Source organism: Rhinoderma darwinii, chromosome 10 (assembly GCF_050947455.1).
Source record: "Rhinoderma darwinii isolate aRhiDar2 chromosome 10, aRhiDar2.hap1, whole genome shotgun sequence".
Lineage (NCBI taxonomy): Eukaryota > Metazoa > Chordata > Amphibia > Anura > Rhinodermatidae > Rhinoderma > Rhinoderma darwinii.
The window spans coordinates 2,959,562-2,978,235 of NC_134696.1; the positions used below are offsets into that span (position 1 = coordinate 2,959,562).

General features: G+C 45.4%; 1 protein-coding gene across 2 annotated transcripts in view; it reads left to right on the forward strand.

Moving 5' to 3' along the window:
* Positions 1-371: 371 nt before the first annotated feature.
* The window catches only part of KIRREL3 (kirre like nephrin family adhesion molecule 3), a 614,569-nt gene continuing 596,266 nt past the window's right edge, over positions 372-18,674 (forward strand). Inside the window, exon 1 of one of the 2 annotated variants that reach the window (XM_075839161.1) lies at positions 372-718. In XM_075839161.1, the coding sequence (XP_075695276.1) occupies positions 640-718 (79 nt within the window). In that variant the 5' untranslated portion in view covers positions 372-639. The remainder of the gene's footprint in view (positions 719-18,674) is intronic. The other variant, XM_075839163.1, reaches the window with a different exon arrangement.

The window sequence follows — 18,674 nt, forward strand, 5'->3', positions numbered from 1 at the left end:
AGATGACGGGCAGGTGAAGAGGAGATGACGGGCAGATGAGGAGGAGATGACGGGCAGGTGAGGAGATGACGGGCAGGTGAGATGACAGGGGCAGGTGGAGGAGATGACGGGCAGGTGGAGGAGATGACGGGCAGGTGAGGAGGAGATGACGGGGCAAGTGAGGAGATGACAGGGGCAAGTGAGGAGATGACAGGGGCAGGTGAGGAGATGACACGGGCAGAGGGAAGGAGATGACGGGCAGGTGAGGAGATGACACGGGCAGAGGGGAGGAGATGACGGGCAGGTGAGGAGATGATGGGCAGGTGAGGAGGATGACAGGGGCAGGTGAGAAGGAGATGACAGGGGCAGGTGAGGAGTGACGGAGCTGCACCTCATTGCTCGCGCTTGCCAGTCCCCCTCCTGCCCATGTCGGGCTCTGCCTGGAGGAGGAGGAGCGGAGATGTGAGTCGGAGCAGGATGCAGCTCTACTGCCAGTGCATGTGTTCCGCTCCACAGCCAAGGCGGCTGGAGGCGATCTGAGCTGCCAGACCCCGGGACGTGGACCCGAGCAGACCCCGGGACGTGGACCCGAGCAGACCCCGGGACGTGGAGGTTTCTACATCCAGCGCTGCTCGCTCGCTCCGTCTGCCCGCGGTGATAATGCTGCTGCCGCTGCCGCTGGGGATGAGATCTGTGCGGCTGGACCTGCTGCTCCTGACCTGGATGCTGCTCGGCGCAGGTAGGAGAAGGTCGCACATCACTTACTTTCAAAGTCGCAGCGGCCAGTGGTTCCTGCTGAGCGGGATGTGGGCTGTTGTGTGCACGTCGCTGATATCCGTCCAGCCGGGGAGTTGTGGGGACGATCCGCTGTGTATCTCATGTATCTGATGTGTATCTCATGTATCTGATGTGTCTCAGGTTGGACCCTGGCTTTCTCTGGTGCTGATCCAGGGTCACAGTGAGGGGGTGGGGGCGGTGGAGCTGCAGGGGAGACAGTCACCTGTTGGAATTTCATCAAACCCTGAGGCTGCTGTGTGGAGGTGACACGAGAAATGTGCGGATAGCAGGGAAATCCTTCATATAGATCACAAAATACAAGTGACCTGCCAGGAGCTGGATGATTGTATGCAGGGAGTGTGTGTATTCATGTAGTACAACTCTCAGCAGGCGCAGATACTACTACACTGGTGGGATGTGGACCTATAGTAAGGGTGAAAAAACACCATAAGTCCATCTAAATAAGAGCAGAGACCGTGGCGAGGTCATAGGGTCAAGGACCCGGCCTGATGATAGGAGATGGGTGCTCAGCATGGTGATAGATGGGTGCTCAGCATGGTGATAGGAGATGGGTGCTCAGCATGGTGATAGATGATGGGTGCTCAGCATGGTGATAGAAGATGGGTGCTCAGCATGGTGATAGAAGATGGGTGCTCAGAATGGTGATAGGTGATGGGTGCTCAGCATGGTGAGATGGGTGCTCAGGTGATAGGTGATGGGTGCTCAGCATGGTGATAGGAGATGGGTGCTCAGCATGGTGATAGGAGATGGGTGCTCAGCATGGTGATAGGAGATGGGTGCTCAGCATGGTGATAGGAGATGGGTGCTCAGCATGGTGATAGGAGATGGGTGCTCAGCATGGTGATAGGAGATGGGTGCTCAGCATGGTGATAGGAGATGGGTGCTCAGCATGGTGATAGGTGATGGGTGCTCAGCATGGTGAGATGGGTGCTCAGCATGGTGATAGGATGATGGGTGCTCAGCATGGTGAGATGGGTGCTCAGCATGGTGATAGGATGATGGGTGCTCAGCATGGTGATAGGAGATGGGTGCTCAGCATGGTGATAGGAGATGGGTGCTGAGCGAGAACAGTGGACCTGATGTGTGTGACACCCATATAGTGTTTGGCAGGTACCAGTTACTGGCTCAGTGCTAGGAAGACATGTAGAGGGGAATATATGAGATGCCCCGGAGGATGTAGCTCTGGTGGGTACCATGCCCTGTGCTGTGTGTGAGATCTGTGAGCAGAGCAGTGCAGGTCTTTCTTTCCAGTTCTAAGGGGATGGTTAGGCTGGCAGAAACACCAGTGGCCGCTCGCTCTGCCTGCTTATTTGGGTAGAGAGAATAATGTCCTTTATTCCTGCTTCCCACAGCCCGCTCGCCCCTCTCTAGCGGAACGATAGTTTGTCATGCAGAGACCTCACAGTTGGCTTCAAACTGGAGCAGTGGTGTCTAGTTATTTGCCCATTTTGTGTAACAGATCTCATCACTTGCAGTCGATGAGGCTTTAACCATCTCCGCTGCTTCAGACAGACCCAGCTCCACAAACATGTGCACGTCTCCAGCCTCACTCCTCCAGCGTTCACCGCTATATGGAGGCATCAGCTTGTCTATATGGATCTATAGTGTCACGGTCACGCTCTGTATTGTCTGCCTGTCCACATATATAAGAGCACAGCGACATCTGGGCCCAGGGACCTGCTCTCTGGAGTCAATTCTAAGATTTGTGACATTCTCAAGTTCCCCTGAACGAGCTGCTGTCTCCTTGCTGGGTCATGGACTCGTGTGGATCAGTGGTGGAATTCCAGTGGATGTTTGGTGCAAACTTAATGAAACTGTTGTCAGATTTTGCTTCTCCTATTACTTTGCACGTCAATAAAAATGCAGCTAGATTAAAACCTGTCTTCTTGAGGAACGTCAGAGAGATGGGATGAAATCCAGTTTCGTGTGATATTGAGCAGGAATGAATAATAACTGTCAGCTCTATGACTGTAGATCCCGCTTTGGTTTTGTTGGGATTTAATATTGTGAATCTATAAATGAATACGGCGTCACTTCTCGTAATGCTGGTGCTGTGGTCTACATGGATTGTAGGACTGGGCTCCATACGGTAAACTACACATGAGGCTATTCATCTTCCTCTATTCAAATGATCCAGAAAAACACAATCATTGAACTGTGGAAAGAGCGATGAGAAGCCGCTAGGCACCAGAGGGGTGAGGGTGAACTGGGTGTAAAATAAGAAGTTCCATGTAAATTTGTGTAAGGATGATGTGCGGTTACTGTATAGGAAAGAGGGTCAAGTCTTTGGCTCTGTGGCATCGCTGTTTATCTAGTCGTGCCCGCCATCCCCTCCAGAAGAAAAGGATTCAAACTCTGCTTTGAATTCGGCTTGAAATCACTTTACAGCACAGCCCTCAGGGTGGAAGGATGAAGTTCATCCAGGATGCCGGCACCGATTCCTGGATCTGGTCTAATTCCGGCATCTTCCAGGCTGTAGCTGTTGGATGTGCGCCGTCCCTCTGTGCCTTCAGAAATAGGCTGTGAAGGTCAGACGGTCTGCTCTGTGTTTCCCGAGCGGATGTAAAGATCTCATAGCTCCTATTAATAACCGGTGCATCTCTAGAAAGACCTAATGTGCCGCGGATCTACTGCCGGGAGAGAAGGTGCGGGGGGAGGAATCGCAGCGAATATGTGCCTGTCGTATTCATTCAAATGTTTAGAAGTGTCAATCATCCCTATCTGAAGCAGCAGTTTCTCTATCTCCTCCGCTCTCTGATCAATCTTCCTAAGCCTCCATGTCAGTCTATTTATGGAGTCTTACAGTAAAGACAGCGCAGTTCCAGTCTAGGAGAGGGGCAGGCTACATATCAGGAGTCCAGTCCCATTTGCAGGATGCAATCCATTTCTGAGACCAGACTAGCAGAGACGGGGCATGTGCCCCCGGGTGCACCAATGAGCCACTCGGCTTTGGCCAGGGTATTTAAATACAGGGTTAGGACCGCAAACTAAATCTTAGCCTCGGGTGAAGCCTCACTACGACTCTGGACCGAGTGCGGTGCTGGAGGTAATTGTGGAGATCTCCAGCAATAACTGGAATGGGGCCCCGTGTAGTTCGAGGCTTCAGGACACGGGCTCCGAGTTATGATTGAGTTTTCTTCTGTGGTATCTTCTCTCATCTCTTTGTTTCCTCTCCACGGTCTCTCAGTGCTCTACTTTTTCCTCTGTCTCTTTTTTGCTGCACTCTTAATCTTCCACCCTTTCCGTCCCGTCTCCAGGCATCTGCCATCTTCCAGAATCTGTTAGTTGCCCCTCACCCCATAAGCGCTATGGCAGCCGCTTTGCCCGCTTCCCTGGTAGTTACGTCCTCGCTGGCGCTGCTCTATGGACTGGGTATCAGTTGGCTTATAAATGTCTCTTCCATTACAGGCTTATAATGGTTTAATATGTCCTGTAGATACACAGACCATTGCTATCATGTTACATGAGGCGGACTCAAAACTCACTGGCGGCATTATACATAGATACTGGCTATACATGATGGGGGTTATAGTACAGGCAATGACAGGTTGTCTTTGTCTAACATGAAAAGGTAAAGAAAAATAGTTCAATATAATTATTCCATCTAACTATGGGGACATTGGCCACTGGTGCAACAGGTCTCGTCTGGGGCAACAACTTTGCTTCTTGGAACGAGATGAATGCTGGAAAACTGGCGCTTAGGAACACGGATGTAATAACGTCTTCAATGTAGTTGCTGTGGATTACAACACATTGTCAGATCTGGTGTGTGGTAAAACTTCAGTCCTGTAATTCTTCTACTCTCTTCTGGTAGAATTCGCTTTCCGGTGTCTCTGAGCAGGTTGTTTGCATGTGCACTTCTCAATTTATGTATCATTAGTATAATGTGTTACTCAGAAGAAGCCGCGCTCCATTAGCAATGGAAATACTGCCGGGCTATTAAAGCGGCTCAGAGGATGATGGCTGGAGTGAATTTGTTCCATGCACTTGTGTGGAGCCGGAGGAATGGCTGCACTGAATCCTGCGTTGTCTCTATATCATGCGATGGCCTCCATAGTCCATACAGAGTGTCATACAACTCAACACGGGGCTTTACAATTCCATTTACTTCACTGATTTGCATTTACTTTACGATATTCTGCAGTTTTGTTGCTGTTTAATTGGATTTCATGCTGTAGGTGGAAATTTCAAGGTCTCAGTGGAGATGAATGGAAGCTGTTGGTGGCCAGTCTGTAGAACGGCACTGAAATCCAGCCATGGGAAAAGTACTGGTGGCAGCTGCAGATATTAGGGACTTAGTTGTCGCTTTAAAAGGGTTGTATAGGATTAGAAAAACATGTCTGCTTTCTTTCAAAAACAGCGCCACATCTGTCCACAGGTTGTGTGTGGTATTGCAGCAAGGCCCCTTTAACTTCAATGAAGCAGAGCTGCAAAACCAGACACAACCTGTGGGCAGATGTGGCGCTGTTTTTGAAATAAAGCGGCTACGTTTTTTTTAAATCCTGTACATCTCTACAGATCTCTGGTTATTGTGTTCCTATTGTCCCCTACTTCCAGTCATTTCAAACTAGGGAGAGGCAGACTGAGGGACTGGTAAACACATTTTATTGTCCCTTGTTATCAGCCATTTCATTCAGGATGGGGAAATGTGGACATGTGGACTGTAGAACAGGTGAATACAATCTATTGCTCTCTGTTATTGGCCCTTTCATGCTGTGGTGTTCTTCATTGGGATAATCGATAAGAGATGTAGAAAAGTCCTTGCCCCCCCCCCCCCCCCCCATGATCACTCAAGTCACATATCTCCAGCACTAGGAACCTCCAGACATTACATCATATGTGTGACTGATATCAGCCGCTCCTCTTATAACCTCCAGCACTATTATATCCTCCAGAGACATTACATCATATGTGTGACTGATATCAGCCGCTCCTCTTATATCACTCCAGTACTATTATATCCTCCAGACATTACATCATATGTGACTGATATCAGCCGCTCCTCTTATAACCTCCAGCACTATTATATCCTCCAGAGACATTACATCATATGTGACTGATATCAGCCGCTCCTCTTATAACACTCCAGCACTATTATATCCTCCAGAGACATTACATCATATGTGTGACTGATATCAGCCGCTCCTCTTATAACCACTCCAGTACTATTATATCCTCCAGAGACATTACATCATATGTGTGACTGATATCAGCCGCTCCTCTTATAACACTCCAGCACTATTATATCCTCCAGAGACATTACATCATATGTGACTGATATCAGCCGCTCCTCTTATAACACTCCAGTACTATTATATCCTCCAGAGACATTACATCATATGTGTGACTGATATCAGCCGCTCCTCTTATATCACTCCAGCACTATTATATCCTCCAGAGACATTACATCATATATGTGACTGATATCAGCCGCTCCTCTTATATCACTCCAGCACTATTATATCCTCCAGAGACATTACATCATATATGTGACTGATATCAGCCGCTCCTCTTATATCACTCCAGTACTATTATATCCTCCAGAGACATTACATCATATGTGTGACTGATATCAGCCGTTCCTCTTATAACACTCCAGCACTATTATATCCTCCAGAGACATTACATCATATGTGACTGATATCAGCCGCTCCTCTTATATCACTCCAGCACTATTATATCCTCCAGAGACATTACATCATATATGTGACTGATATCAGCCGCTCCTCTTATAACACTCCAGTACTATTATATCCTCCAGAGACATTACATCATATGAGGATATACTATTATATCCTCCAGAGACATTACATCATATGTGTGACTGATATCAGCCGCTTCTCTTATATCACTCCAGCACTATTATATCCTCCAGAGACATTACATCATATGTGACTGATATCAGCCGCTCCTCTTATAACACTCCAGTACTATTATATCCTCCAGAGACATTACATCATATGTGTGACTGATATCAACCGCTCCTCTTATATCACTCCAGTACTATTATATCCCCCAGAGACATTACATCATATGTGACTGATATCAGCCGCTCCTCTTATATCACTCCAGCACTATTATATCCTCCAGAGACATTACATCATATGTGTGACTGATATCAGCCGCTCCTCTTATAACACTCCAGTACTATTATATCCTCCAGACATTACATCATATATGTGACTGATATCAGCCGCTCCTCTTATAACACTCCAGTACTATTATATCCTCCAGAGACATTACATCACATGTGTGACTGATATCAGCCGCTCCTCTTATATCACTCCAGTACTATTATATCCTCCAGAGACATTACATCATATATGTGACTGATATCAGCCGCTCCTCTTATAACACTCCAGTACTATTATATCCTCCAGAGACATTACATCATATGTGTGACTGATATCAGCCGCTTCTCTTATATCACTCCAGCACTATTATATCCTCCAGAGACATTACATCATATGTGACTGATATCAGCCGCTCCTCTTATAACACTCCAGTACTATTATATCCTCCAGAGACATTACATCATATGTGTGACTGATATCAACCGCTCCTCTTATATCACTCCAGTACTATTATATCCCCCAGAGACATTACATCATATGTGACTGATATCAGCCGCTCCTCTTATATCACTCCAGCACTATTATATCCTCCAGAGACATTACATCATATGTGTGACTGATATCAGCCGCTCCTCTTATAACACTCCAGTACTATTATATCCTCCAGACATTACATCATATATGTGACTGATATCAGCCGCTCCTCTTATAACACTCCAGTACTATTATATCCTCCAGAGACATTACATCACATGTGTGACTGATATCAGCCGCTCCTCTTATATCACTCCAGTACTATTATATCCTCCAGAGACATTACATCATATATGTGACTGATATCAGCCGCTCCTCTTATAACACTCCAGTACTATTATATCCTCCAGAGACATTACATCATATGTGTGACTGATATCAGCCGCTCCTCTTATATCACTCCAGTACTATTATATCCTCCAGAGACATTACATCATATGTGTGACTGATATCAGCCGCTCCTCTTATATCACTCCAGTACTATTATATCCTCCAGAGACATTACATCATATATGTGACTGATATCAGCCGCTCCTCTTATAACACTCCAGTACTATTATATCCTCCAGAGACATTACATCACATGTGTGACTGATATCAGCCGCTCCTCTTATATCACTCCAGTACTATTATATCCTCCAGAGACATTACATCATATATGTGACTGATATCAGCCGCTCCTCTTATAACACTCCAGTACTATTATATCCTCCAGAGACATTACATCATATGTGTGACTGATATCAGCCGCTCCTCTTATATCACTCCAGTACTATTATATCCTCCAGAGACATTACATCATATGTGTGACTGATATCAGCCGCTCCTCTTATAACACTCCAGCACTATTATATCCTCCAGAGACATTACATCATATGTGACTGATATCAGCCGCTCCTCTTATATCACTGCAGTACTATTATATCCTCCAGAGACATTACATCATATGTGTGACTGATATCAGCCGCTCCTCTTATATCACTCCAGTACTATTATATCCTCCAGAGACATTACATCATATGTGTGACTGATATCAGCCGCTCCTCTTATATCACTCCAGCACCGTAATAACCTACAGACATTTATATCATATGTGTGACCGATATCAGCCGCTCCTCAAATGCTACCAATATTCCTGTGACAATGGCACTTTAGCGACAATACTATTATTCATGCTGTAAATTACCCCTTTTAGATCATGTTTTATATCATTCAGGTAGAGTGTATAGAACTGTGACAGCGATTCTTCTCGTCAGGGATAAAGAGTCTTTGTGGTCATTGTTTCTGTCAATCACGGGAACACATCGACTTAGTAAAGTGCAGATATGTTACATAAAAGAGATGATCAGAAAGAGCCACGATATGTCTGTAAAACATGTACAGAATAAAAATCCCTATAAATGATCAGTGAACACAGTCCACAGGAACGCTGATACCGGGGTTTTAAATGTCACGCATTAGCAAATTGTACAAACAGACGCATTTAGGAGTCGATGAGGGTAAGAAAAACTAATTATAACATCACCGTCTGGTAAATGAACTCCATTGTGGCTGATAAAATCACAAGGAAAAGCAAAATCTGAGGCTCTGCGTCCCATAGATTCTACTGGAGATCCAGAGGGGAGAATAAAGGGGTGAATCACTATATGGGTCGGAGCACTTGGTCTCAAGAGGATCCTTAGGGAAGGTGAGATCCTCGAAGTGTGCGGGTATGGCGGAAAATGGGGCCCAGAAACCTGGGCAATGGAGATGGAGCCATTAAAAAACCTCACAGGTAATGACTGATAGGAGCAACTATGGGCAGGGGCAATACAATAGGGCAGGAATAGGAAATGGCAATACACTGGGGCAAGAATGGGAAAAATATAAGGGTAAGTATAGGCAGTAAGTATATGAGGGTAAGTATAGACAGTAGGGTAAGTATAGGTAGTGGCAGTAAGATTGTGTGGACGGCTCAGCTGGAGTATTGGTAAAGATCGAGTTAGGCTTCGTTCACATCTGCGTCAGGGCTCCGTTCCTGCTGAGCTTTCTGTCATAACGGAGCCCTGACTGAAACAAATGGACACAAAAGGTTTCTGTTTGCATCACCATTGATTTCAATCCGGTGCAAATGGTTTTCGTTTGTCTCCGTTGTGCGAGGGTTCCGTCGTTTTGGCGGAATGAATAGCGCAGTCGACTACGGTATTGATTCAGTCAAGATAACGTAACCCTTATACAACGGGGACAGACGGAAACCATTAACACCGGATCCGTCACCACCGAAATGCATCAATGGTTTCTATTTGTTTCCGTCAAGGTCCCGTTCTGATGGGAAGCTCCAATGGAACGCCAGATCGAAGCCTTAATGGTCTGTGGGTAGTCATTATCTATGGTTCTATAGGCAGCGGGGGCTATGTAATGTTCCTCCTGTAAACTGCCCATATTAGACCATTACTGACGGCCGGGCTGCAGAAGACCGTACCTGGAGGTTCATGGAAATAATACAAGATGATGGGATTTGCTTTGCTTGCCATTTTGTGTATTGGATGTGACATAAAACAACAATGTGTGAGCCCCAATTACAGACCACCACAACACAATCCTATCCCCACCGGGATACAACATATATTGCCCCTTAGTAACGGAAATTAGTCCTGTCATTCAGAGGCTCTGATTTCACTCTTTCTTTTTTCCCCTCAACATTTCATCCAGCTTTCCTCCCCTTTGTAAAGGATTGCAGGCAGAAAATGTCAAAAATAGACAAGAAACAGAAAGAGATAAAACGAAGCATCAGATCAAATAAGGGGAATGGGCAACAAGGAGAGAGCAATGATGAAAAGGAGGGGACGGGGACAGGAAAGCCGAGCCGCAGACTGGAGCATCTTCAAGAGACGCAAGGGAGAGAGGTAGCACATCCAGGTAAAAGAAAGGCAGCCAGGAAGATGCAGGGAGGAGATGACCCAGCAAGAGACAGACGGCGTCTAAAAAGAGACAGCAGCAGGGGGCCGAGTGCCACAGAGAGAGAACACTGTACAACCCAAAACAATTGCTCTCTCGCTGGAAAGCGTGAACTGTCACCAATGCTCTCTCTTAATATTGAATATCTGTATTAATAATGGATGGCGCACATTAGGCCGGTTCATCAATATTAACACCGTCAGTGCAGTCACTCATTGGTAAATGGGACACTCTATTAAATGGCTGGGAATGCTTCGTTATGACACGGCGGCTGGAGTAATGGCAGGCTCTCATTATCCGAGTTCAGTGCCAGGATTCAGACCGAGCTTATAGCCCGCTGCAAGACATATAGGAACCTCGGCAATGGAGGGGCAGCGCAATAACCCATAAACAGGACCTCAGATCTCCCCCCACGATGCCCTGAGAGGGGTCCAGCAGTTTGAGTGTTGCCTAATTTCTGCTTCATGAAACATGGCGGCGGCGCATTAGTTTTGTTCTAGAATAATTAAAACGTACACAACGTCTGTTCAATTCCTGAACTCATCTCAGGATGTCAGATAGAGAACACGGCGGCTCGGCTCGCTGGCTCACGTGATGTGACTGTTTGGATACACCGGGCCGGCCGGCCGGCCAGACGCTGATTGCCTCCTTGTAATAGAGATGATCTACCTGCTGCAGAGACAGTCAGGAAAGGGGCGAGTGTACATCTCCTCCGCCTGGCATGGTCGCTCTCGAAAACGCAGCAATTGTAAATTTGTGTCAAGTGACAAATAACATCACAGCGTTTTTATCGGTCAAATAAAAGAGAATGATAGAAGTGTAAATATATAACTGGATACTATTGTATAACTCAGATTGTGCTGAAAGAAGTGCAGATGTAGCAGAGCAGAGTCTGTCATTGGACGCAAATCGTTGTGATAGATGAATGTATTATTTGTGGTTTTACATAGGACTGCAGGAAAACCTAGTGCATAGTTTTAATCCCTAATAGGACATATGTTGGTAATAGAGGGGGCTACAATGGAGTCTGGAGGACAATGCATTTCATTTCCCAGCAGCTTCCAACTACAATTTTGCACAAACAACGTAGCCCTAAAGAGAACTCATTCAGCTCTGCTACATCTAATGTAAAGCAAGTGGTAGATTACTGATAATAAAGACACCGTCTTCAGATTAACCTTACAACGTCCCTGAGTCCTGTGATCGTTTCATTCCTGTGGATCATCCTGATGTTTGCAGAGCGGCTTGGATGCCGATCACCCCATGCAGCCAGTGTGTGAATGTTACAAATGAATGATGCCCTGTGTATGTGTCAGCGAGGGCATGAAAACACTGATTGCTATCACAAGGCTGCGCCTGGCAGGATATTCAGTGAGCGCTTTATTTGCACATAAGAACCTCCTGATGGCAGCAGTGTCTGCAGCTGAGAATCAGCCACCAACCTGCAGATAGCGGAGTGCCGGCATGTGGACAGGTAGTCCGGCTGCAGCTTAAAGGATAAGTAAAGGAACCAGATTACAACATCTCCTGCTTTATGAGGGTCTACCGGGGTGCAGCGATTGCCTGGGAATACTTCATATATACAGATCCCATGCATTCAGTATTGAGATTACAAGTAATACTACATGGGATGGTGTCGCCTATGCCCATAGTGTCTATATCTGACCTCTATATCTGTATCCTGCAGAATATACAGCTATATAAAATGATGATGGGGATGCTGAAGGGCCTTTTACACGAGGCAATGATCACCGAACGATCGTAAGATCGAACGTTCCCAATCATACATGCGATCAGCGATAATTCGCTCATTGTTGTTGATCGCATCTTTTACATAGATTGTCCGCGGTGCTTCCCCCAGTAAACAGGAATTTGTCAGTCGTTTCTAAAGGAAACCGCATCAAAGGAGTAAAAACAAGCGAACACACGAATAATACACCCGATTATTGTGACACATAAATTCAAGTCTTGGGAACGTGAAGGACGTGGGTCCTCTGCTCTCCTTTACACCCGCTCTGCCTGTGTAGGGAGAACTGGCTGGTAGGTGCTGCTCAGTAAGGGTAGGTTCACACGCAGTGAGCAAAAACTTCTGAAAATAGGGAGCTGTTTTCAGGCGAAAACAGATCCTGATTTTCAGACGTTTTTTTTTTAACTACTCGCGTTTTTCACTGCATTTTTTACGGATGTTTTTTTAGCTGTTTTTCAATGGAGTCAATGAAAAACGCCTCCAAAAACGTCCCAAGAAGTGTCCTGCACTTCTTTTGACAAGCCGCCATTTTTCGCGCCGTATTTTGACAGCGACACATAAAATAAAGGCTCGTGGGAACAGAACATCGTAATTCCCATTGAAAGCAATGGGCAGATGTTTGTAGGCGTATTAGGGTCGTAAAATGCCCGAATTACGCCTGAAAACACTGCGTGTGAACATCCCCTAAGAGGGAAACCCGAGAAGATACAGAAATAAATACACAGTATATATATATCGTTGTTTAGGTGGTATACTGAGCCCCCGGTCTTATTTACTTGTATGCCACATGCAGCCCTAACTTAGGAAAATCTTTCTTCCCATTGTGTTGGTGGCCTCAGTAATAACTTATATTATTACAACCATTGTGACCGTGACCAGGTGGTGGGTACAGAGGAGGGCGAGTGCAACAACTGGCACAAGGAATATACTATTAACTCCAGTGACATAGTTGTGGGGGCAGTAGTCACATAAGAGGACAGAAGAGCTACAAATGGGGGGCCCTTTTAGGTATATTGCTGGGGGGCCCTTTTAGGTATATTGCTGGGGGGCCCTTTTAGGTATATTGCTGGGGGGCCCTTTTAGGTATATTGCTGGGAGGCTCTTTTAGGTATATTGCTGGGGGGCTCTTTTAGGTATATTGCTGGGGGGCCCTTTTAGGTATATTGCTGGGGGGCTCTTTTAGGTATATTGCTGGGGGGCCCTTTTAGGTATATTGCTGGGGGGCCCTTTTAGGTATATTGCTGGGGGGCTCTTTTAGGTATATTGCTGGGGGGCCCTTTTAGGTATATTGCTGGGGGGCTCTTTTAGGTATATTGCTGGGCGGCCCTTTTAGGTATATTGCTGGGGGGCTCTTTTAGGTATATTGCTGGGGGGCTCTTTTAGGTATATTGCTGGGGGGCTCTTTTAGGTATATTGCTGTGGGGCTCTTTTAGGTATATTGCTGGGGGGCTCTTTTAGGTATATTGCTGGGGGGCTCTTTTAGGTATATTGCTGGGGGGCTCTTTTAGGTATATTGCTGGGGAGCCCTTTTAGGTATATTGCTGGGGGGCCCTTTTAGGTATATTGCTGGGGGGCTCTTTTAGGTATATTGCTGGGGGGCTCTTTTAGGTATATTGCTGGGGGGCTCTTTTAGGTATATTGCTGGGGGGCCCTTTTAGGTATATTGCTGGGGGGCTCTTTTAGGTATATTGCTGGGGGGCTCTTTTAGGTATATTGCTGGGGGGCTCTTTTAGGTATATTGCTGGGGGGCTCTTTTAGGTATATTGCTGGGGGGCTCTTTTAGGTATATTGCTGGGGGGCCCTTTTAGGTATATTGCTGGGGGCCCTTTTAGGTATATTGCTGGGGGGCTCTTTTAGGTATATTGCTGGGGGGCTCTTTTAGGTATATTGCTGGGGGGCTCTTTTAGGTATATTGCTGGGGGGACCTGCACCTCTGAATCTCCCCTCTCATTACTGGTTGTTGGCTGAGGACATACGTCTTGTCTGATTCATGGCTCACACATGTTATTCCAGGCAAATCTTCATAGCGGTTTTGTAAATTTTGCATTGAGGATGAGAGAATTATTGTATTGTCATGGAGGCAGCAAAATTATTCCACATTCATGAGTCTCATAAACCGGGAAGGGAGGGTCAGTCCGACTCCTAATTCAGTCAGTCATCATAATTCTAGAAGATTAGAAATGACTGCGCCCAGGTAGACCGCGGATGAGGGTTTTATATTTTGCGGTTTATTCTGCAAATAAAGACATTTTAATAGAAAAACCTGGGAGAAGTGCGAGATCTCCGTAGACCGCGGATGATAAAAAGTCGTCTCACAATGAGAGGTACTTGACAGGTCTGCAAATTCAGCAGCGAGCCGCTGTGAGGAAGGTGGTCTCCAGACAGTCAATTCAAGAGAATGAAAGATTACAGATAGCGTTGTATTTCTCCGGGACCAATTGTCATGTATTCTGTACAGATCAGAGGAAAGTATCCGTTCACCCCCCACATCTTTTCACATTTTACTAACTGCAAGTCATGTCCTCATGGGCGATCGGCTGTGACTCTTAATGTGGGTAATGTAGAGAATCACGCCAAAAATGATGCGACTCATATTAAAGAACCAAATATCATCAACCTGCGCTGAGACCAACTAGGAAACCAAGGAGGGGATTCAGCAAAAACGGGGGAAAGAGTCGCAGCAGTTTCTGGCTTTCCACTTGATTTACTGGAATTAGTGCCGACGCTCTATGGGATTGACGTCACTGTACATCTCTTGAGGCTGATCCCAGGGGCCACGGCTGCAAAGATTTACTAATATTATTTATAAACCACGGATATCTACCTGGTAAGGACTCCAGTATTACAGAATTGAAGTCTTGAGTTGTTTTGGCTGTATGTACGTACCCCCGGGGAGCGCCTTTAAGGTGGTCAGAATATCTCAGCATCAAGAGTGGTCAATCAGCCCTGAGGACTATGATGATCTCAATCCATTACTGCCCACCAATAGCATGCATGGCTACGCCCAGGGTCATGTCTATGTATTCGCGTGAAAATACGCTGTCACCCGTCTATACTTGTGAGTGGCAGAAGACAGGACCCTGGACGTAGTCATGACAACCAGAGAGAAAACCTCCATTCTTTACACTGCAGGCTGCATAAGGGAACTTCTATCACAAAGTAACTGCTTTTTTTTAGGACCTAAGGGGGTTCTCCTGTATTAGAAAAACATGGCTGCTTTCTACCAAAAACTGGTACCACACCTGTCCAGAGGTTGTGTGTGGCATTAACCCCCGAAACCTTCACTGTAAGATTCCCTCAATATTGTGATGTGAATTGCTGTGTGTTCCCATTTCCAGGTAATATAGAATTATTCCTGGAAGTTTAGAGAACCTTGTACTTTGCTCCAAACATATAAGGAATCTTTATTATAGAGCTTGACCATCTTTTTACTTGCCTGTTTCCCTTTGGTCCTGTTCACATGGAGTATATTGCAGGCAGAAAAAATCCTGAAGGAATTTTGAGGCCGATTTTGACCTGCCTGCTCTCTTTTGCCACGGCTTTCTCAGCCTTTTTCACTCACGGCCATTAAGGAATGCGGGCAAAAAACGCAGCGAAAAACTCTTCTTCTACTTATTGATTTCAATGGGAGGTCAGAGGAGGAACGCAGGCAAGTAAGGACATGCAGCTTTTTTTGTCCTGCAAGCGGCTAAAAGCAGCTACCGCCTCCTATTTAAATCAATGGGAGGCACTGATTCAGACACGGTTTCTGCATCAAAATCAGAGCCAAAATACTCCATGTGAACTAGGCCTTAGGCTTTATTCACACGACCGGGTGTCAAATCGGCCGTTTTCACGGATCTCTCATAGATTTAAGTCTATTGAGGAATCTGGGAAACCGGCCAAAAATAGAACATGTCCTATTTTTTCCCGGGCCGTTCACACGGCCCGTAAAAAAAACGGCAGTGTGAATAGCCCCATAGAGATGCATTGATTTAATGCAGCCGTGTGACGGTCGTTAAAAAAAATCTGACACCCGGCCGATTATCCAAGACATGTGAATAAGGCCCAGGAGTGTATAATGTCTCCAGATGTCACGGGCTTGACCAAGTTTTATTCCAAATCCAGATTAATAGTCGTTTCTCTAATCACTCGTAAATCTCATGATACGGACTATGTTATATAACGTGATATCAGGTACCGACATCCCCCATGTCTTACCCATCTATATGAATCTGTTTAATGTCGTATTAATCAGAGCCAGATCCTATATACCTAATAAACGGGCAGCAATTGTGATGGAATCTTAGAACTACAAATACGTTTTTTATTTGCGTCTGTCGATAACCGCTGAATACGATGAGATGTTACTGGTTCAGTGTAATCCTGCGGTTCTGCTGATTTTCATACAACGACGAAAAATAAGGAAAAGTGGAGAGACTGCAATGTAGACAAATTATAATCCTATTATCTGCAGCCACATTTCTCAAGAAGAAATCCTCGTATATTTGCATCTTATTTTATTAGCTGGCCTGTTTACTTGAGTCAAATTGAAATGACTTGAATAAATCGAAATATTAATGAGCATTTCCGGAGCTGCCGCCCACAGTTGTGTGTGTTTAAAAGGGAAAACAATATAAAAAAAACAAAAAAAACCTGCTGTGTGTGTTTTTCCCTCAATTGGATTTGCAGAGTTTGTGTTTGGAGTGATTACGTTGAGCGTCACACCAATGTTTTGGAAGGGACAGTATTTTCAGCGCTCGGATCACACCCACGCCACTCTACAAAGAGAAGAGATAAAGATTACATTTGATGTGCGTGTACTGGAGCATAGAAATCAGCTTCAGGGTAGTCACACAGTGCCGAGAGATAAGGTCTCCCGTTCAGCCCGCCTATAGCCCTCAGACCATGTATATTCTATACTGTGCTGGCGACAGCAAGAGCCTAATGTCTATACAAAATAATATAATGATGTGACAAGGCAACAAACTACAGCGATGCCATAGAAAGCGCTATTCAATATGTCCATGCATCTTACTGCACCAATACCGACTAAAATTACACCAATATACACAATACAGCGTTACCACCTCACCAACACAACTACTTTACAGGCATGTACTGTACATAATATTAATACAACCCTGCAGTAATATATAACAATATACAACTCATCTACATAATAGTAATATGATCATCTCATCTCATACACCACCCAACACGAGAACATATAACACCACCCAACACGAGAACATATAACACTACCCAACACGAGAACATATAACACCACCCAACACAAGAACATATAACACTACTCAACACAACATATAACACTACCCAACACGAGAACATATAACACCACCCAACACGAGAACATATAACACCACCCAACACGAGAACATATAACACCACCCAACACGAGAACATATAACACCACCCAACACGAGAACATATAACACCACCCAACACGAGAACATATAACACCACCCAACACGAGAACATATAACACCACCCAACACGAGAACATATAACACCACCCAACACGAGAACATAGAACACCACCCAACACGAGAACATATAACACCACCCAACACGAGAACATATAACACCACCCAACACGAGAACATATAACACCACCCAACACGAGAACATATAACACCACCCAACACGAGAACATATAACACCACCCAACACGAGAACATATAACACCACCCAACACGAGAACATATAACACCACCCAACACGAGAACATATAACACCACCCAACACGAGAACATATAACACCACCCAACACGAGAACATATAACACCACCCAACACGAGAACATATAACACCACCCAACACGAGAACATATAACACCACCCAACACGAGAACATATAACACCACCCAACACGAGAACATATAACACCACCCAACACGAGAACATATAACACCACCCAACACGAGAACATAGAACACCACCCAACACGAGAACATAGAACACCACCCAACACGAGAACATATAACACCACCCAACACGAGAACATATAACACCACCCAACACGAGAACATATAACACCACCCAACACGAGAACATATAACACCACCCAACACGAGAACATATAACACCACCCAACACGAGAACATATAACACCACCCAACACGAGAACATATAACACCACCCAACACGAGAACATATAACACCACCCAACACGAGAACATATAACACCACCCAACACGAGAACATATAACACCACCCAACACGAGAACATATAACACCACCCAACACGAGAACATATAACACCACCCAACACGAGAACATATAACACCACCCAACACGAGAACATATAACACCACCCAACACGAGGACATATAACACCACCCAACACGAGAACATAGAACACCACCCAACACGAGAACATAGAACACCACCCAACACGAGAACATAGAACACCACCCAACACGAGAACATATAACACCACCCAACACGAGAACATATAACACCACCCAACACGAGAACATATAACACCACCCAACACGAGAACATATAACACCACCCAACACGAGAACATATAACACCACCCAACACGAGAACATATAACACCACCCAACACGAGAACATATAACACCACCCAACACGAGAACA